This window comes from Sinocyclocheilus anshuiensis, unplaced genomic scaffold (genome assembly GCF_001515605.1).
Source record: "Sinocyclocheilus anshuiensis isolate Anshui unplaced genomic scaffold, SAMN03320099.WGS_v1.1 scaffold2010, whole genome shotgun sequence".
NCBI classification, from domain to species: domain Eukaryota; kingdom Metazoa; phylum Chordata; class Actinopteri; order Cypriniformes; family Cyprinidae; genus Sinocyclocheilus; species Sinocyclocheilus anshuiensis.
This window is the reverse complement of record NW_015544331.1, coordinates 207,813-228,852: the sequence shown is the minus strand read 5'-3', so window position 1 is coordinate 228,852 and position 21,040 is coordinate 207,813. Positions and strand designations below refer to the sequence as shown.

Genomic DNA, 21,040 nt, shown 5'->3' with positions numbered 1-21,040 from the left:
TCCTCTGTGGAATCGCACAGCCAGCAAATGCGTCTTCCAGCACTGAAGCTCCATACAGACACCATGTGATATGTGCCAGTGATTAATGCATTTATGAAACAAGCTCCGTATAAACACACAAAACATTACGACTGATATATTAAACATCTAAACGAACACAAATAAGCAAATAGCAATGTATTATTGAAAATTCTATTTGGAATATAATTTTAGGGTTTATATATATATATATATATATATATATATATAGTCTAGATTTAATACCATTGAGTGGTTTGTGGCTGATCTGGATTGATTTCAAACCGGAACAGACATCATCATCATCATCATTATCCTGCGTGTGAGAAAAGATAGGGTTAACTGAGGATACAAATAAGGGTTTTCTTTTTCTTGCAAACTGGCGTTTGGATATATTTAAGCGTTTACGCCATTCGCAGCCAGTTTTAGTTCCATCATTTGACGGAAATGGTGAATACAACAAAAAAGCAACTGTACCAGCAGCTTCAGAACATCATAGACGGCTTCATTGAGTCCGTGCTTGTGCATACTAAAGATCTTCTTGGTCTCATTAACACAACCTGAAAACAGGAGACAGTGCGGTGAGAAGACGTCGAGGCTGATTCTCATGATGAAGGGATCGGGTTCGAGTCTCACAGAGGAATGACGGTCTGCTGTCGGGGTCCTGATGCCAGCATTCAGTCATGAGCTTCACCATATCATCCAGACCCTCAGTCTGGCGGCGGTCTATCCACGTCAGGTCAGGTCTGTCCCCCTGAGGGATCCGGAAGCGCACCAGACTGGACACAGCGTCTGCGGGACAGACACGAGTGAGACACTGGTGCGGACGGGAACCAGAGAGCAGCTGAAGATGCTTACCGCTGTACGGCTCTCTCCCGGTGACCATGGACCACAGCAGGACGCCGTAACTGCAGAGCAGACCGTTCACAAAACACTGATTATCACATTTTCATCTCAGTCACGAACATGCGTCTGATCGGCTCAGAAGCGATGCAGAAAAAAACTCTACAAATTCTGCATTTTTAGTACAGGAAAAAATCTGTGCATAAGGATTAAAACGATCATTTATTTATTTATTTTCTGATTTTTTTTAAATACTTTTTTAAGATATTTAACCATTTAATCGAAATTGTTACACCTTTTGCACTCGGATCAGTTTTAAAGCAGTACATAAAATTTTCTAAAAAAAAAAAAAAAATCTTTGTTTGTAGTACAGAAAAAAACTTTGCATATGGATTAAGACTATTAAAATACACAACATTTTTTTTCAGATTTTTAAAAATATATTTTTTAAGTGATATAACCATTTACACTAAAGTGTAACACCTTTTGCATTCGAGCCAGTTTTGAAGTGGTACATAAAAAATAAATCAGAATAAAATAACATTGCATATGGATTACAATTATCAAAATACACATGTATTTTTTCAGAATTTTTCAAATATTTTTTTAAGAGATATATCCATTTAAACCACATTTTTACACTTTCGTGTCATTTTTGCCCCAGAAGTGAACTGTGGCTGCACACTTAAAATTATGTCACTATATGTGACCCTGGAGCACAAAACCAGTCATAAGAGTCCATTTTTTTTAAATTGAGATTTATGCATCATCTGAAAACTGAATAAATCAGCTTTCCATTGATGTATGGTTCCAACTAATCTTAATTTGAAAAAGGAAAGAGAGTTTGAAAGAGAAGTCCACGTCTGACAGCTATTGATGAAGCACTGCAGATTCACACTGGTGATCTTTTTTTCATCTCAAAGTAAAAGTTTATTCAAGTAAAATTAATATATTTGGATCAAAAACATTCCAGAGTAATATTTATGTAGTTTTGATGTTGTTTTGTTAGAAAAACAACATGTAGGTTTCATAACTTTTGAGTAATGAATTCAAAGGAATTTTAATAAATCCACTGAAGTCAATGGAGTTCATAATTCTAACTTTCATATTCTATGTTCCTATAAATTTAATAATAATAATAATAATGATATAATATAATAATTAAAATTATGTCACTATATGTGACCCTGGAGCACAAAACCAGTCATAAGAGTCCATTTTTTTTAAATTGAGATTTATGCATCATCTGAAAACTGAATAAATCAGCTTTCCATTGATGTATGGTTCCAACTAATCTTAATTTGAAAAAGGAAAGAGAGTTTGAAAGAGAAGTCCACGTCTGACAGCTATTGATGAAGCACTGCAGATTCACACTGGTGATCTTTTTTTCATCTCAAAGTAAAAGTTTATTCAAGTAAAATTAATATATTTGGATCAAAAACATTCCAGAGTAATATTTATGTAGTTTTGATGTTGTTTTGTTAGAAAAACAACATGTAGGTTTCATAACTTTTGAGTAATGAATTCAAAGGAATTTTAATAAATCCACTGAAGTCAATGGAGTTCATAATTCTAACTTTCATATTCTATGTTCCTATAAATTTCATAATAATAATAATAATGATATAATATAATAATGACAATGATATACTGTATATAATATAACATTATAATATGATATAATGATATATTCAAATAAAATTTCTTTTAAATATTGATAAAATATATTTTTTCTTGTTTTACTCTGGTTTGCTGTAGTTCTTGTATAATTTGAAATTTCAATGAATTAATAGATTAAGGGCATTATTGTAGTAATACGGTAACATTCAAAACTTTTAAATCTTTGCACATTCACTCATTAATGAGAAGTTACAGGCATTTCAACATCACACTAACATTTGTTTTTTTTTAAAGAAATTCATACTTTTATTCATCAAGGATGCATTAAATTGATCAAAAGTGACAGTTAAGACAGTTTTAGAATGCTACAAAAGATTTCTATTTCAAATAAATGCTGTTCTTTTGAACTTTCTGTTCATCTGTGAATCCTGAGAAATAAAATGTATCATAGTTTCCACAAAAATATTGTGCAGCACGACTGTTTTCAACATTGATAATAATCAGAAATGTTACTTGAGCAGCAACTCAGCATATTAGAATGATTTCTGAAGATCATGTGACACTGAAGACTGCAGTAATGATGCTGAAAATACAGCTGCGCATCACAGAAATAAATTAGTTTAATGCATACAAAAAACAGCTATTTTACATTAGAATAATATTTCACTGTTCACTGTATGTTTGATCAAATAAATGCAGCGCTGGTGAGGTTAAGAACATGTTTAAAGAAGCTGTGCTTCAGTGTTTCCGATGCTCCTCTGGTTACCTGTAGACATCGGAGGCTTTGTTGGCTTTGTAATGGACGGACTGCAGAGCTTCAGGAGGCATGTAGCTCAGCGTTCCTCCCTCGTCCTCGTCTTTCTGTCCGGAGCATCTAGAAACGCTTCGAGCCACTCGGGACAGACCGAAATCTGTGAGCTGCAGGACACACAGAAACAACGAGAGGGTTAAATACAGTCTGATGCGTTGGGCCTCTTCCACACACTGCTTTCAAAGACGATGTGAATGTAGCTCAAAAGGGACTAATAATCACGCTTACAGGGAATCTGTCAGCTTAAGCTGATATGGACACAGATTTTAATTCTAGAAGAGATATTACATTTGTTGAGTCAAGTGACAACAAGGCTCTGAAACGACAAAGCTTCATGTAAATGCCACATTTTGACCTGAATTACATTTCCATCCAACTGAAAGAAGTGGTGTAGAGCTGAAATAATTCATTTAATAACAGGAACACTGTGTTGTAGTAGAATAGTAGTAGAATGTACTCCTCAAAGTAGTAGTGGTAATAATAAAAATAATAGTTTTTTAAAGGAATATCACACAATTAGAAATCGTTTTAATTTAATCGTAAATCTCTGTTGTGCAGTGACTGCAAACGATTTAATTACAAATTAAAGGATTACTTAAATGGTTACAGTTGATTTGATTACCGAATTAACATTTCTAATATTAAATCATAAAACACCGAATCCAGAAAATTTGACAAAAAACTGACAACTCAGAACTTCACAAAACAATAAAACATTTCATATGGGCCCTATGATTCTTATGAGGTAAATAAATGATGAAATTGTTAAGGTTTTATGAATTCAACTGATTAGACATCATTTCTTGATAATTAAAATTAATTTAAACCATTAAAACAGAATCCAGAAAAAAGGAAAAGGAAAAGAGAATTTTAGGGAAAATAACACATCATTTGGAAAAACAAAAATCAAAGTGCACTATTGTTGTTTAGAAAATTCATAAATTATAAGTTGTTCAAGTTTTATGAATTCAACTGATCATATATATATATATATTAAAACATTAAAACACAATCCAGAAAAAAATGAGAAAGGTAAACAGAATTTCGGGAAAAATAAAACTGAATTTGAGAAAATAAAACATTTCATAGGGTGTTATTATTGTTAAAATGTAATAAATTATTAAATTGATAAGTTTTATGAATTCAACTGATTAGACATCTTTTTTGATTATTAAAACTCAATTAAACCATTAAAACGGAATCCAGAAAAATGAAAAGGGAAAATATAACGTGGAGAAAAATAAAACGGAATTTGAGAAAATACTTCATAGGGCACTATTATTTCTTAAGTTGCTGGGGTATATTTGTAGCAATAGCCAACAATACATTGTATGGGTCAAAATTATCCATTTTTCTTTTATGCCAAAAATCATTAGGATATTAAGTAAAGATCATGTTCCATGAAGATATTTTGTACATTTCCTAACGTAAATATATTCAAACTTAATTGTTGATTAGTAATATGCATTGCTAAGAACTTCATTTGAACAACTTTAAAGATGATTTTCTCAATATTTAGATTTTTTTGCACCCTCAGATTCCAGATTTTCAAATAGTTGTATCTTGGCCAAATATTGTCCGATCCTAACAAACCATACATCAATGGAAAGCTTATTTATTCAGCTTTCAGATGATGTATAAATCTCAATTTAAAAAAATTGACCCTTATGACTGGTTTTGTGGTCCAGGGTCACATATAAGCGGACTGGCCTTGGCTCTGAGGCTGTCGTCCAGCAGCACGTTGCTGGGCTTGAGGTCCAGATGCAGGAGCGGAGGAGTCAGATGATGGAGGAAGTTCATGCCCAGGCTGATCTCGTGCGCCATGCGGAAGGTCAGAGGCCACGGCGGCGGCCCGGCCAGCGTCTGCAGCAGATCGGCCACCGAACCCTTGGGCATGAACTCCATCAGCAGCCCTCGGCCCTCGCCCACACGGCCCTCGTACAGACCCAGGATCCTGATCATGTTAGGATTCCCGCCCTGGAACATCAGGAGAGCTTCTTTCTCAATGGAGGATGCCGATCTGCTGCACGATGAGAAACAGAAACAAGCCAACATCTGCAACAATTCGCTGGTTGAGCCAGTGATGCTGATGCTCAAACAAACAGATCAATGTTTTCCAAAGCACCTCAACATTTACCGTTTTTAGGGGAATCAATGGAGTGGCTTAAAAAACAAACAACAATGTATTTTTATTAGGGCTGTCAGTTTAACGCGTGAATTAAACGTGAAACTTTGAAGGAAAATGACTGAAATAGTATTTTCTTGTCAAATGTACTGGAACATCTCCAAAATCTGTTTTATGCTGTAAAAAAAAAAAAAAATCTAAGCTTTAAATACAGATTATTGGAGTACGTTTTACAAAAACATACACCAGTCTTTCTACTTAAAAAATTCATGCCCACATTTCTGAACTCTCCGCTCATTATACAGTGATATTTCTCCTAATGTTTGGCTCTCAGTGAAGTTTCATTGTGTCACGTGATATAGTCAACTTCCCAGTGTGACAACTTGCCCCGACGCTTCCCCATTCGACAAAACTAACAAACAAAATGAAAGAAAGATCGCATCTAATACTGTTTGAAGGCTAAATTAATGTATCATAATTTTACAACAGTAAGGTTGGATTAGGCAATGTAAAGGTAACGGTTATCATGGTAAATATTGTGCTGTAGAATTACCCGTCTTTATAATGTAATAACTTTATGGCCACGTCCATCCCCAGAGTCGTGTGCTTCGCCCGGTAGACATCGCCGAACCCGCCGGACCCGATGTTCCTCCAGCACCGCAGACATTCATCACCGAACACCTTCAACCAGTTATTATCGCCCATCTCATCCGAATGTACTCAGCTAACTCGGAGAATGATTAGAAATGTTCCTCGTTAATGGCGACGCTTCCACATCGAGAAGCGCCTTTCACTTCCCCATCAGAGGCTGTGTGCTGATCGACGTGCTGTACGCCACCACCTCACCACCTCACCTGTGCACCTGCAGGAGAAACACCAGCGCGTGCATCTGACAGATCTCTGGAACCCAATGCCACTTTCTTTATTTGACCCACTTTACAAAAATATCTCCCAAGAACGATTTGCTATCGCTCCCATTAGTTCTTAACTGTTAGTTTCGAATGTTCTCTGAAAGTTCCAAACCTTAAATGTTTTAAAAACAGCTTTTAAACATTAGGAGAAAGTTCAATTTTAGAACTTTGCAAACAAATGTTACTTTTGAATTTTCTCTGGACCATCTGAAACTAGTGAAACAAACGTGAAACTAAGATGTATCAATTGTGCTAACGTTTACATTAAATGTTTAAAAAAATATATATACTTTTTCTTGATTATGTTAGAAAAAACATTAAAGGAATATTCTGTTTTATAGGAATGTTACTTTTGAACCGTCTGAAACGAAGTAGTATCGTTTAAAAAAACAACAGACAAACGCGAATCTAAAATGTTTCAAATAACGTTCCATAAACGATGTATAAATAACAGTTTTGAGAACGTTGGTAAACACCAGATAACTTTGAATGAACGTTCCATTGATGTTACAGTTTGTTCATAACTGTGAGAGAGAACGTTTCCTGTTAGCTATGCTGATTCTATGTACATTTTTATAGGGTTTTCAAGCTTTTTCTTCGTCACACTACTTTTTAATTTCTGTGTTAAATTAAAAATAGGAAAAGCTACAGTGTTTCACTGATATGTTTTTAATGTTGTATATTCATCTTAAATGCTGTAGTATGTTTACATCTTCTTCAATAAAATGATAAATTCAGTTATTAGTAGTAATTAAGTTAAGTTTAAAAACATGTTATGTTTAAAAACGATCAATTGCCCCCATTCTGATAGCCTACTACATAAGTCAAACGTGTGAGAAAGAAAGAATGTGAGATATGTGCCTATAAACGAGCGTAAAACAACTTCGGTCGATAATTACAATGGGCTCGGGAGTTTTATTTGTAGGTTATACCTGTTTGCTGTTGACTTTAAACGGATGTGGCTTTTTACGTCAGTGGAAATTCCCGCACGATGTGACTGCATCTGCATAAAGCCATAATAAAGTCTGCGTCCGTGTATTTGTCACGCACTTTCATATATATTAAGTCATATTTCGTGTTTTTAAGTCGTTTCTGATCAGATGTCACGCGTGTTTCTGTGTTTCACGCCTGTAGATGAATGTGAGCAAGCGTTAAAGCGCTTCAGCAGATTGTAGATGCGCGTTCTTTATGTTCGTTACGGTAGAAGAAGATCAGAGCAAAGTTTCCCTTTGGTTTCATTTTATCAATAATCATCATGACCGGTCTAAAATGTGGACCAACAAGTCTCGCGAAACTACGGGCGAATTCTAAACCAAACGAAGCCTTTTATAACCGAGCGGGACTGAATTTAGACTGAATCCGGAGTGTCGCGGAAGAGCGTTCCGACTCGCGCCGCTACGTAAACAGACGAAAGAGCGCAGTTTAAAGATCACGCGATTATGGTAAGAACGCCTGTTTATGCATATTTCTGTTTTGTACTTGTGTTTTTGTAGATGAACAAGATTGTTGGGTTTTTCTTGGAATCGGTTTCGTTCCTCTAGTAGTCAAACGAATCTCGTTTTAGTCACTTGTAATATTTAATCGTTTGCAATATTTAATCGTCACTGTATGATATTTAATCGTTTGGCCGATTTTAATTGCGAAACCCGTATGAATAGTACTTGAATAAATATGTTCTAAGAACGTCTTGCTAACGTTCCCTTTAAGTTCTAAAATGGTATTTCTGAATGTACTCTCAAAACGTGCAGTGACTTGATGTATTGTCTATTTTATTATTATTTTATTATTATTATTATTTATTTTTTTGGTTGTTTGAAGGTTAGCGAAAACTACTGGAATCCCTGATAGCACTCGTACATCACAGAGATCTATTTGACGTCTGCATTTACATATATTTTTTTAGAGCGTTTGTTCATCTGCAATCCGTCTATAGGACGTTTCCTATCAGATGTCAAAAAGACGTTTAGAAGATGTCTTTAAGACGTTTATGATATAAAACTGACGTCTTAGAGACCTCTATCAGATGTTTGTACGCAGCAGATGCTTTCCAGATGAAGCGATCTTTAACAGACGTCTCGCAGATGTATGTGTGCGATCTGGGATGTTTTTTTACATTATGGATACATTACTTTTAATGTTCTCTAAACCATCTGAAACTTTTAAGTAGTAATGAAAAAAGAACGCCATTAAAGACCAGATAACTTTGAATGAAACATTACTTGAAGAAATTATTTGGACCCCGAGATCGCCAATATTATACTTTTTGGATTTCATTGATGAAAACTTCTGCTAATATGCTGAAATTGGACTTTATATTTTTGTATTTCAATTAGCTTGTTCTTGTTCTATCTCTTCTTAAGCTCCAAATTAATGCATGCTGTTGATGGTTTTGTCTATTTGTGGTTTGTAATTTGTGGAAAATCAATAAACATATAGTCGTTACAGGAAGAACGTTTGTTCCTGTTTATAAACATGATTATACACAGGGTTTCAAGGTTTTCAAACACCTTTTCTTTGTTACGCTCATTCCTCAAATATCTTTTTGAGAAAAAAAAAAAACATTATGGAACCAGTTAATCTTTAATCGTCATATTTGAATAACTGAAAAATAATAATAATAATATATACTTGATTGGCCAGTACATATAGTGATCATACAAGTAACCCAAATCTGAATTTGCCAGCGGCATTAAACCTTCTCAAAGGCACTCAGAGTTTTGTTTGAGGCCTTCGGTAGAAAATAAACTAACTGAACTTTAACTGAACTGATCATATTCCATCTTGGTCCAGGGTTGGTCTTACTGTACAGTAATGCTGAATCATGAGCATTGACTCGTGTTCCTTCTCACGTCTCTTTCAGTGAGTTGCATCATGGCTCTCTCAGGTCTCACTCTGAACAGCTGTGGATCCCAGCGGATGGAGCAGCAAGAAGTTGAGGATGAGTTCACCTGTGCAGGTGTGTTGAGGGGGGCGCTGGTGACACTGCAGCCCACCGTCGAGCGAGTCTTTGGGGTGAAGCTGAGTATCGGAGGAGAGGACGCTCTGTCTGCGCAGAGCGGACAGATTTGGCTGCAGCTGCTGGGGACTGGAAGAGAAGTGCAGGCAGCGAAGGTGCTTCACACACTTTAGATTTAGTCAGACGGACTCTGTGTACCTAAAGTGAAACAACAACATTTACTTATAAAGTCCTGTATGATGTGGAAAAACAAGTCTAAGCAACATAAACAACATCTAATTGCATCACATTGCATGGCTGTAAAACTGCACGTGCAATGAAAACAGACATGACGTTTAGTTCATGTCTTCCCATCACAGTTGCATGTATTGGTTTAAGGATTCAAAGGCCATAATTACAATAGAATTGTCTCCTATTAGAATTGCTGAGGGTTTACTCAACTTATATGTTATGCATCTTGTAGCTTTTTGTGAAAGGTGTCGTCAATCAGGAAGCTCAGCAAGAGATCCAGTTTCCTGAAGTGCTGCACTGTGTCTTCTGTGGTGCTAAAGGGCTGTTTATGGATTGCCTGATTAAAAATACCTCCGCTCATATAGTGGTGAGTAAAAAGTGTTTTCTAAAGATCATTTGTGCTACTGCTGTATTTTCCGGTATAGTTTCAATGCTACTGTACTGTAACCCCTATTAAGAGTATATAGCTGAAGGTTTTTATGTGTAAGTATGTTACTTTTCTTTGCACAGCACAAAACATTAGAGCCATAAACTTTGTTTATGAAACATTTCCGTTCCGATCTAACTTGCACAAATATCTGAAGATGGTGTGTGCATGAACAAGCTTGATTTTCCACCCCGCCTCCCTGCAGCAACGCCTTTTTTTACTATGCATGACATAATTTCCATATGCATATTTCCATCCAGAAGTAATTCTACCACTTTTGTTACTCGAAACTAGGAAAACAGAAGGTGAGACAGACACACTACAGTGGCCTCTGTGCCCAAAAAGAGAGATATTTCACTGCTAAAAATCATTTTCTGTCTTGCTGTCCTGAAACATATCTAAACATCCATAAAACAAGATAAAGCTTACCTAAGAAAATCAAAATGCATAAAATGCATGATTGATGTAACATAGGAAACGACATAAAAATGCATAAAATGCAAGATAAATGTAACAAAAAATAAAAATGCATAAGATCGAAGATGAACATTACATAAAAATGGCATAAAAAAGACGTTACTTGAAAAAAACTGCATAAGATGCAAGATAACAGTTAACATGAAAAAGTGCATAAAATTTAAGATAAATGTAACAGGAGAAACAAAATAAAATTGTGTAAACTTCAAGACAAATGTAAAATGAAAATCAAAACAAACTACATAAAATGCAAAATAAATGTTACATTGAAAATTTTAAAAAAGAAGTAAGAGAAATGCTACTTGATGCATAAATGAAAATGCATAAAATGTAAGATAAAGGTTCACTGAGAAACAAAATAAAAATGCATAACTTGTGCTTTCTGTATTCGGTTCTGAATATTGGACACTAATAATAAAAGAGTGTGCATGCATGGTCCACATTTTGTAGATATTTAAAACAAGTAAAAAAAAAAAAAAGGTGTATTAGGAAATGTATGCACTTTTTTTGAGGCCCCAGGAGTGAGTACACTTTGATTCTTTGTTGACTTCATGCACATATTCATTCAGTATTCATTTCTTTAAACTCGACATTTTGCTGCACTTTTAAATCCAATTTTTCAAGTCTGACACTAAATTGTAAGGTTGCTTACCAAGAGTAAGTTACAGCATACATATAACGATCCAGCTTCTGTTAATGAACATTACGTGACTAAATCTGTCCTACAGGTGGGATCCCAAGGCATCGTCCTCATAACCGGGCTGGCGGAACCTGTAGTGAAAGCCTATTCCTTTATTACAGACCTGGTGGAGAAGTACAAGAGCAGCCAGGGACGGCGTACTGAGGCTGGACTCGAATCCTTGGAGTCGCGTCGGGCCTTCAAAACCATCGTGGAGAGTCTGGAGGACCGTCACACCCTAGACCTGCTAGTGTTACCTGTGCTGGTGAAAGAGGTTCTGCTGGATTTGGTGAAGCAGTCTGGATTGGACTCGTATGCAAAGCGGGAGCGGGAAGGTCTGATCCCATTCGAAGGCAATGGATCATGGGCGATGCAGAGAACTGTTGATGAAATTGATTTTGGAGGCCCTGGAGGACATCTGAGATCAAATTATAATACAGAGAACTCGCCTTCCCAGCAGCCAGGTCTTTTTCCACAATCTGCCCATCACAGAATTAACGGCACAGATGATTTCGACGGCAAATCCTACAATCCTTTTTCCCAAGGTTTGACCCTTGACCCAACACACTTTGAGTCTCCAGAACGAAGTTCGCCACAAGAAACCGAATCTGAGACGCCATCGCAGGACGCTGTTCTGTTGTCCGCGAGGAGCAGAGAGGATTTCGACCACCTTCTCATGTTCTTCACCGCAATGGGATTTGCCGAGGACGTGGTGCAAGCTGTTCTAACCCGAACCGGCCCCAAAGAAGCCTCGCAGCTTCTGGATTTGATCCAGCAGGAGCAGGACAAAACCGGCCAGCGAAACCGCCGCAGCGAGTCCCAGAATATGACGGGAATTGGTGGAGAAATGCATGAGGCACTTCAGATACTAGAAGCCAGTAAAGGAGAACCCAACGCTAAAGAGGAAGACTTTGTCTTGGACGTGTTGAAGAAGGCCGCGGCCACTTGTGGCTACACCGAGGAGACAGTAATGGAAGTGTGCAGCAATCTACCCGAGCTCAAGCCACACGAGCTGCTCATGCAACTGCAGAAACAAGGAGAGGTGAACAGGACGAGAGGTGGCAGTAAAAAAGCTGATTGGAAGATCGGTCCAAATTCAGATGCAGATCTCGACACTGGGAGTGGAAAGGCTGGAGCAGAGATCCACACATCCAAACCAGTGAACATTAATGGCAGGGCCCCAAAGAAGCCTCGCAGCTTCCGGATTTGATCCAGCAGGAGCAGGACAAAACCGGCCAGCGAAACCGCCGCAGCGAGTCCCAGAATATGACGGGAATTGGTGGAGAAATGCATGAGGCACTTCAGATACTAGAAGCCAGTAAAGGAGAACCCAACGCTAAAGAGGAAGACTTTGTCTTGGACGTGTTGAAGAAGGCCGCGGCCACTTGTGGCTACACCGAGGAGACAGTAATGGAAGTGTGCAGCAATCTACCCGAGCTCAAGCCACACGAGCTGCTCATGCAACTGCAGAAACAAGGAGAGGTGAACAGGACGAGAGGTGGCAGTAAAAAAGCTGATTGGAAGATCGGTCCAAATTCAGATGCAGATCTCGACACTGGGAGTGGAAAGGCTGGAGCAGAGATCCACACATCCAAACCAGTGAACATTAATGGCAGGCCTTCATCGGTGAGAGGCCCACCGCAGACGACATACTCCTTTGAAACCTTGGACTCCGAAGTACAACCAATGGATTCACACGTCCGATCACCTCCACGGACTATCCGTCAGAACCTGGATTTGAGTTCCCCAAATATCTCCAACAAGTCCATTGCACACAAACCTCACCATGACAGATCAGGTGCAGCATCTGTGGTCACAGGATCTCAGCGGTTCCTCGAGAGCCTCAAGACGCCCTTCAAACTGCAGCTGTCGGACGAGCCTGGTGACCCCATGCTGCGTCAGATCATCATCGATGGGAGCAATGTTGCAATGAGGTAAAAACCACAATATGATGTGTCTTGTAGTGGTCAGAATGAGAACAGAGAGGGTGTGTTTCGGTTGACTCCCTGATTCTCGCAAAACGCATCATATGCATTCTTGTCTGTCAACAGTCCATCTCTATAGTGTGTTGTTGTACTTAAAAAATAGCAAGTATTGATTGGAATTTCAGATGTAGTGACTGATATCTTTTGGCATTCGGCATCTTTTTAAAATGTATTGTGTCTGTAGCCATTGCAAACTACAGTGCAACATTCTTAAATCAAAAAACATTTTCTTGAGATGCACAATGACATCTTAAGGCAAGATACGACAGGTCAACACAGTAAAATGTTTACTAATAGACAGTGTGCGAATTACGCAGTGACCATCGGGCACTTGGGGGGCACATATTTTTTTTGTTTTAAATAGGGCTGTCAAGTGATTATTTAAAAAAAAAATGTAATTACATAATGTGCCGATTAATTAATCAAATTAATCTAGAATGAATGAGATTAATTAATTAACATGTACATCATGTGCCGATTAAAGATAATACTTATCATTGTGTTAATTTAGAAAAAAAACACTGAATAGACATTACAAAAAGGTAGCTGAAATATTAGTAGCTTAAGAAAGAAATATTTTAATTAAACATAAAAAATACAAATAAGTAGTGAACTATGAAATTATTTGAAAAAGAAACGATACTCTGAATATAAAACTAACTATATACAACTAAAAGCGCCAGTTAGGTGGTGGCAAATACCTGTCTTAAGTCAGTGAGTCATTCAATCAATCATTCATTCAAACAGCTGATTCATTCAGAAATGAAGCAAGTGACTGCCTTTATGAATGGTTCACTGAATCATTGATTCACTCGATTCATTTAAAAACGTGGATTCATTAATGAAACACCGCTGTGTGTTGATCAGAGACGCACAACAGTTCTCCTAGGGCTTTATTTTCATGAGTGAAATTCATGACAATGTGTCTAAAATGTAATTATTCACACCTTTACCTTATCTTCATTTTTAGGTAAAAACGTTTATGTAACCTATTTTTGTCTTTCTACCAGCCAATGATGATTCTGAAAGAAAATACGCAGTGTTTGTTATAGTAACACATGCAGCTTTCACGCGCATCTGAGGGACAGAACCGCGCTCTTGTATTTCAGCGGTGCTGTTAATGTTATGGTTATTTTAGCTAATTGTTTGCTCCATAAATTCAGTTCAGCAGCATTAAGTTGAAGAGGGTAAACTTTATCACTCGACTGAATCTACACGTGCATTTTAGGTGTTCTTGCTCCGTCCAAGCAATAGATGCACGTCTTTGATTGAGCGCTGTAGCGTATTCTTCAACCGCTCAGGTACTGTCAAAACGACCCATTTCAGGAGCTGCCAAAATTATATTTTAAAATCAGTTAGGGCTATAGAAATACATATTAATATTTACAAGTAAATCTCCCCCCCCCCCCCCCAAACCCCCCTGTAATTTGCACCCTGCTAATAGATAGATATCAACGTACTTTGACCAGCTGATTAATCGCAGTACATTGAGACAATTGTTGTGTATTACAAGTTTTCTTGAATTAAGTGTTTAAAAAACGGAATGTCAGCCAGGTTAAAAATTCTTGTTTGGTTTTGTTGACATATTAGAGTTAAAGGTTTTTACAGAGGGGATTTTGGATTTCTCTTTTTATCACTCCAAAAATCAGAAAATACTGTCAAAATAAACTTTTACAATTTTTTAGGAATAAAATGTATAAAATCAGGCAAATGACATACAGTATTAACAAACCCCTCAGGAAAAATCTTCAGAATATAGAGAGGAATAAAACTGCTAAGTTTGGTGTCTGTAAGTGCTGCTGAAGTGGAGATAAAACTAATTTTGAGAAAACGGCCTTTGAAGATTGTATTGTACATATGCAAATAGGCAAAGTGCAATAATAAAATCATGTGAATGAAATCTGAACAAACCCCTCAGTGAAACCCTTCAGAATATAGAGAGGAATAAAACTGTAAGTTTTGATGTCTGTAAGTGCTGCTGAAGTGGAGATAAAACTCAAACAGCCTTTAACGATATGTACTGTGATTGAAATCTACAAACGCAAATAGATAAAGTGCAATAATAAAATCATGTGAATGAAATCTGAACAAACCCCTCAGTGAAACCCTTCAGAATATAGAGAGGAATAAAACTGTAAGTTTTGATGTCTGTAAGTGCTGCTGAAGTGGAGATAAAACTCAAACGGCCTTTAAAGATATGTACTGTGATTGAAATCTACAAACGCAAATAGATAAAGTGCAATAATAAAACCAGGCAAACGATATATCAACAAACCCTTCAGTAAAAACCTTCAGAATATAGAGAGGAATAAAACTGTAAGTTTTGGTGTATTTAAGTTCTGCTGAAGTGGAGAAAGAAACTTGTTTTGAGAAAACTCCTTTAAAGTTATGTATTGTATTTGAAATTTACTGATGGATATAGCACTAATAATATAACACTTAAAAGTGTAATTTGGATGTTTTCTTTTAACTGTTCTGAAAGAAGACATGTTATGGAGTTTTTTTAATGAAAAATTGGTCAAAAGTACGTGAAAAAAAAACTATATGTGCCAATAGGATCAGGAAAATACATGTTTTCTCTTTTAATTATTTCTCTCTCTCTAGTTCTTGTTTTAAGCATAAACTCAGTTAATTTTGAAACAAGACTTCTTCCCCCCCCCCCCCCCAAACCCCCCTGTAATTTGCACCCTGCTAATAGATAGATATCAACGTACTTTGACCAGCTGATTAATCGCAGTACATTGAGACAATTGTTGTGTATTACAAGTTTTCTTGAATTAAGTGTTTAAAAAACGGAATGTCAGCCAGGTTAAAAATTCTTGTTTGGTTTTGTTGACATATTAGAGTTAAAGGTTTTTACAGAGGGGATTTTGGATTTCTCTTTTTATCACTCCAAAAATCAGAAAATACTGTCAAAATAAACTTTTACAATTTTTTAGGAATAAAATGTATAAAATCAGGCAAATGACATACAGTATTAACAAACCCCTCAGGAAAAATCTTCAGAATATAGAGAGGAATAAAACTGCTAAGTTTGGTGTCTGTAAGTGCTGCTGAAGTGGAGATAAAACTAATTTTGAGAAAACGGCCTTTGAAGATTGTATTGTACATATGCAAATAGGCAAAGTGCAATAATAAAATCATGTGAATGAAATCTGAACAAACCCCTCAGTGAAACCCTTCAGAATATAGAGAGGAATAAAACTGTAAGTTTTGATGTCTGTAAGTGCTGCTGAAGTGGAGATAAAACTCAAACAGCCTTTAACGATATGTACTGTGATTGAAATCTACAAACGCAAATAGATAAAGTGCAATAATAAAATCATGTGAATGAAATCTGAACAAACCCCTCAGTGAAACCCTTCAGAATATAGAGAGGAATAAAACTGTAAGTTTTGATGTCTGTAAGTGCTGCTGAAGTGGAGATAAAACTCAAACGGCCTTTAAAGATATGTACTGTGATTGAAATCTACAAACGCAAATAGATAAAGTGCAATAATAAAACCAGGCAAACGATATATCAACAAACCCTTCAGTAAAAACCTTCAGAATATAGAGAGGAATAAAACTGTAAGTTTTGGTGTATTTAAGTTCTGCTGAAGTGGAGAAAGAAACTTGTTTTGAGAAAACTCCTTTAAAGTTATGTATTGTATTTGAAATTTACTGATGGATATAGCACTAATAATATAACACTTAAAAGTGTAATTTGGATGTTTTCTTTTAACTGTTCTGAAAGAAGACATGTTATGGAGTTTTTTTAATGAAAAATTGGTCAAAAGTACGTGAAAAAAAAACTATATGTGCCAATAGGATCAGGAAAATACATGTTTTCTCTTTTAATTATTTCTCTCTCTCTAGTTCTTGTTTTAAGCATAAACTCAGTTAATTTTGAAACAAGACTTCTTCATATCTTTTGTCGTTTTGCATCTCCAGTAATTGTATCTTGATTTAAGAATGTTTAGATATTTGTGCTGGAAGACGAGACAGAAATACAGAGGAAATGACGTGTCTCCTTGTCAGATAATATGTTCTGTGCAGTGCATTTAGTGAATTTCTAGGGAGTGAATGTTTAAGTGCACTAGTTCTGGATCGGTTTTGACATTATCTGACATGAGCTAGGGAGTGAAATGAAACGCACCCAGGGTAAAGTGTAAAGAGCAGCAGAATTGTGAATCTGATGCATATCCTCCGCAGTCACGGTTTGGGGGTGTTTTTCTCCTGTCGAGGCATCGCTCTGGCCGTACAGCAGTTTTGGGCGAGAGGTCATCGTGAAATCACTGTGTTCGTCCCTCAGTGGAGACAGAAGAACAACTCAAAAGTTAAAGGTGAAGCTTACTTTATGCCGTGACATCTCAGTGTATTGTGACAGCAGTGAGTGTGTCATCATGTGGCTCTTGTGTCTTCTGTAGAAAGGCAATACATGAATGAACTCCATGATCTGGGCTTTCTAAAATACACTCCATCCAGAGAGGTCGAGGGCAAGAGAATCAACTCATATGATGACCGGTAATTAACCATTTAATCTCAAATCAACACAATCATTTATGTTAAACTGTGTGATCCAAATAGATGGATATTTTACATGCAATTCAAATATATAAATCTTAAATTTAGGTCTGAATATTTGTTGAGTGCAATAGTGTGCAGCAAATCACTTGCAGCTGAGGCGTAAACTAAAACAGGAAACGTGTAGGAAAGAAATCAGTGCTGATTTGTTAGTTAATGAGTGATTGTTGGTTAGATTCATGCTGGAGCTGGCGCAGAAGACGAAAGGAGTGATTGTGACTAATGACAACCTGAGAGATCTGGTGGATGAGTCGCCTGCGTGGAGAGACATCATAAAGAAAAGGTGGGCATCGATAAAATATTGCAATATTTCTGAATTAGATTATTAGTACATTTCAGTATCGCATAAAGTATATTTACAGTCATTTGCTCTCGCTTTGTCCCCCATCTCAGATTTTATTTACCTAACGTGACCCTGGAGCACAAAACCAGTCATAAGGGTCAATTTTGGGAAATTGAGATTTATACATCATCTTAAATCTGAATAAATAAGCTTTCAATTGATGTATGGTTTGTTAGAATAGGACAATATTTGGCTGAGATACAACTATTTGAAAATCTGGAATCTGAGGGTGCAAAAATTCTTTAAAGTTGTCCAAATTAAGTTCTTAGTAATCAAAAATTAAGTTTTTATATAGTTACGGTAAGAAATTTACAAAATATCTTCATGGAACATGTTCTTTACTTAGTATCGTAATGATTTTTGGCATAAAAGAGAAATGTATAATTTTGACCCATACAGTGTATTTTTGGCTGTTGCTACAAATATACCCCAGCGACTTAACACTGCTTTTGTGCTGCAGGGTCACATATGTTATGATTGTTTTATGTGTAAAGCGAGGTCTTCATATTTGAAGCTTTCCTGAAGCATCTTAAAATGATCCCTTTGACGATAGCTCACTAGGTTTTGTCTGTATGAATAGGGTTTTGTATCCGCTGTCATTTAGTGATGAAAGTGTTGTTTCAGTTTGCTTCAGTACGTGTTTGCCGACCATCTCTTCATGTTACCTGACGATCCTTTGGGCCGCGGTGGTCCTCATCTGAGAGACTTCCTACATAAACACAACAGGTGCTAACATCCACACCACATCACACTGTCTTCTAGAGATCAGTGAATTGGGATTTTTTTTGATACCAGTTATTTTTCACTCAAGTGTCTGAAAACTGTGCACAGCTGTTCAAAAGTTTGGGGTTGTAATAAAGTCTCTTCTGCTCACCAAGGCTGCATTTGTTAGTTCAAAAATACAGTAAAAACAGTGAAATATTATTCCAAATTAAAATAGCTATTTTCTACGTGAATGTATTGTAAACTGTAATTTATTTCTGTGATGCGCAGCTGTATTTTCAGCATCATTCCTCCAGTCTTCAGTGTCACATGATCTTCAGAAATCATTCTAATATGCTGATTTGCTGCTCAAGAAACATTTTTGATTATTAGCAATGTTGAAAAGAGTTGTGCTGCACAATATTTTTTTGGAAACTGTGATACATTTTATTTTTCAGGATTCACAGATGAATAGAAAGTTCAAAAGAGCAGCATTTAATGCATCCTTGATGAATAAAACTAATAATCTCTCTCAAAATAAATCTTACAGACCCTTAACTTTTGAACGGTACTGTACATAATTCATTTCTACTTTTGACACAAAAACATAATGCACTATTATTATAAAACGGAGAGTTCCGTCCTTGATTCTGATTGGCTGAGCCGCATTCGAAGCTGTTGTAAATTACTCTACAAACATACACCTTTGTTTACGTTTGTGTGTTGCTCGGCAACCACTTTGTTGGAACCACAACTGTTTCTGAGGAGCTACATTGTTTGGTGGAAGAATACTGTTTTTATTAATATCATTACACTTTATTTGCTCTGTTTTATTTTGTGAAACCTAACTACGTATATGGAATAACCGTTTTATAAAAGCAATAAGCCCCGTGAAGCCGTGGTTTACAGTGAATTTATATCAGCTCCGCTTCACGTCGTACCTAACAACGCCCCTTAGCTAATATATTTAAATATGAATAATTATTATGCAATTATATTTAGGCAGGGATTGCAAACTAATGGCCACAAGTATTTTGTATTTTCATCAGTATTATGTGTTTTGCTGAAAATGCAAACAGTCCATTAACACACGCTGATGTAATGGGATTGTTAGGTTTTGTTGTTTAGGAGATCCACCAAATGATGCCATTTATCTGTAGAACACCATTTTTTAAATATTAAAGCACTGTTAAATGATTAATGTCATAAAATATGTCACTATATGTGACCCTGGAGCATAAAACCAGTCATAAGCGTCAATTTTGCTATTGCTACAAATATACCCCAGAGACTTAAGACTGCTTTTGTGCTCCAGGGTCACATATGTTCTCAAAAATTTGACAACAAAAAACAAAACAGATTGTAAAATAACGTGTTGTGTTTTTGTGGCTGTACTTTCGCAGTAGTTTACCTGTTCCAGGCAGTCACTCATACGCAGGGGCATCTGCGTCCTTTCCTCACTCGCCTGCGGCGGCGCACGCTCACACCGAAGTGCTGCGCTACCGAGACTGGACACCGGGGGGTCCCAGCAGAGGTCAGGGGGATGAGGGTGAGGGCTGTCAGGAGGTCAGGGAGAGGACGGCAGAGGAGACGCTGAAGCTGCAGCAGAGTTTAGTGCAGATCTTTCCTGCCCAGGAGAGCGTGATTATCATGATCCTGCAGTGTCACCCGAGGATCAGAGACGTCAGCCGACTCACAGACCTCATCCTGGAGCAACAGGAATGAACACAGACGAGCAGAGGAAGACTACGACAGGCAGCGTCTGGTTTTGAATTGTGATCGGATGTACTGAGCAATACAAAAGAAAATTCCTGACAAAATAATAATTCCTTACGATTCCAGAGCTATTTGGAATTTCCCGTCTGTCTTCTAATGTGCTTTCAATTTTAAACATAATTTATAATTTACATAATTTATATTCAACAAGTGTGAATGATGAATACAACTTTGTAACATTTTTAAACTACAACTGTGCTTTAGAATGTGCTTCTAGGAGTTTTTAATCTGAAATGTTAACTCTTGATACTATTTATCTTCACATGCTCCTTTCTTAATGTAAGGATAATGAAGAGACGACGAGTGTTAGAGACCAAATCAAGCAAAGAATATGTCTTAAAGAGTACATTTTTCTTGTTTTAATGCTTTTCTTTCAGGGACGACGGATGTTGCTTTACTCTGGCTTGTTTACATTTTGTATTTTTATACAGATGTTCATTAATGTGCTCTGTCCCTATTAAACAGCAAGTTTTCTGCAATGTTATGTTTAAATGTGCAAATGAACTGGATAAAGTCAGGTTCAAAATTCTTGTTTGATTTTGTTGACATGTTAGATTAAAAGGTTTTTAT

The 21,040-nt window shown here is 36.7% G+C and overlaps 2 protein-coding genes across 5 annotated transcripts in view; one reads left to right on the top strand and one right to left on the bottom strand.

The window, feature by feature from the left end:
• LOC107698141 (receptor-interacting serine/threonine-protein kinase 3-like) overlaps window positions 1-6,357 on the bottom strand; it is a 15,873-nt gene extending 9,516 nt beyond the window's left edge. Inside the window, exons 1-7 of the mRNA XM_016499076.1 lie at window positions 5,971-6,357; window positions 5,003-5,315; window positions 3,248-3,399; window positions 877-926; window positions 655-810; window positions 496-578; window positions 265-334 (exon numbers count right to left, since the gene is read on the bottom strand). Of these exons, the coding sequence (XP_016354562.1) occupies window positions 265-334; window positions 496-578; window positions 655-810; window positions 877-926; window positions 3,248-3,399; window positions 5,003-5,315; window positions 5,971-6,122 (976 nt within the window). The 5' untranslated portion in view covers window positions 6,123-6,357. The remainder of the gene's footprint in view (window positions 1-264; window positions 335-495; window positions 579-654; window positions 811-876; window positions 927-3,247; window positions 3,400-5,002; window positions 5,316-5,970) is intronic.
• Window positions 6,358-7,301: 944 nt separating this feature from the next.
• On the top strand, window positions 7,302-20,835 carry LOC107698140 (protein KHNYN-like). 4 transcript variants are annotated; one of them, XM_016499075.1, is made up of 10 exons: window positions 7,302-7,770; window positions 9,189-9,439; window positions 9,748-9,882; window positions 11,148-11,976; window positions 12,414-13,032; window positions 17,278-17,408; window positions 17,493-17,589; window positions 17,825-17,932; window positions 18,617-18,718; window positions 20,098-20,835. In XM_016499075.1, exons 2-10 carry the CDS (start codon window positions 9,200-9,202, stop codon window positions 20,417-20,419), a joined length of 2,583 nt encoding a protein of 860 aa, XP_016354561.1. In that variant the 5' UTR covers window positions 7,302-7,770; window positions 9,189-9,199; the 3' UTR covers window positions 20,420-20,835. The 4 variants fall into 4 exon arrangements, with proteins under 4 accessions (XP_016354561.1, XP_016354560.1, XP_016354558.1 ...); XM_016499074.1 differs by having other exon boundaries at window positions 7,303-7,770; window positions 11,148-12,247; window positions 12,688-13,032; XM_016499072.1 differs by having other exon boundaries at window positions 7,304-7,770; window positions 11,148-12,263; window positions 12,704-13,032.
• Window positions 20,836-21,040: the final 205 nt, after the last annotated feature.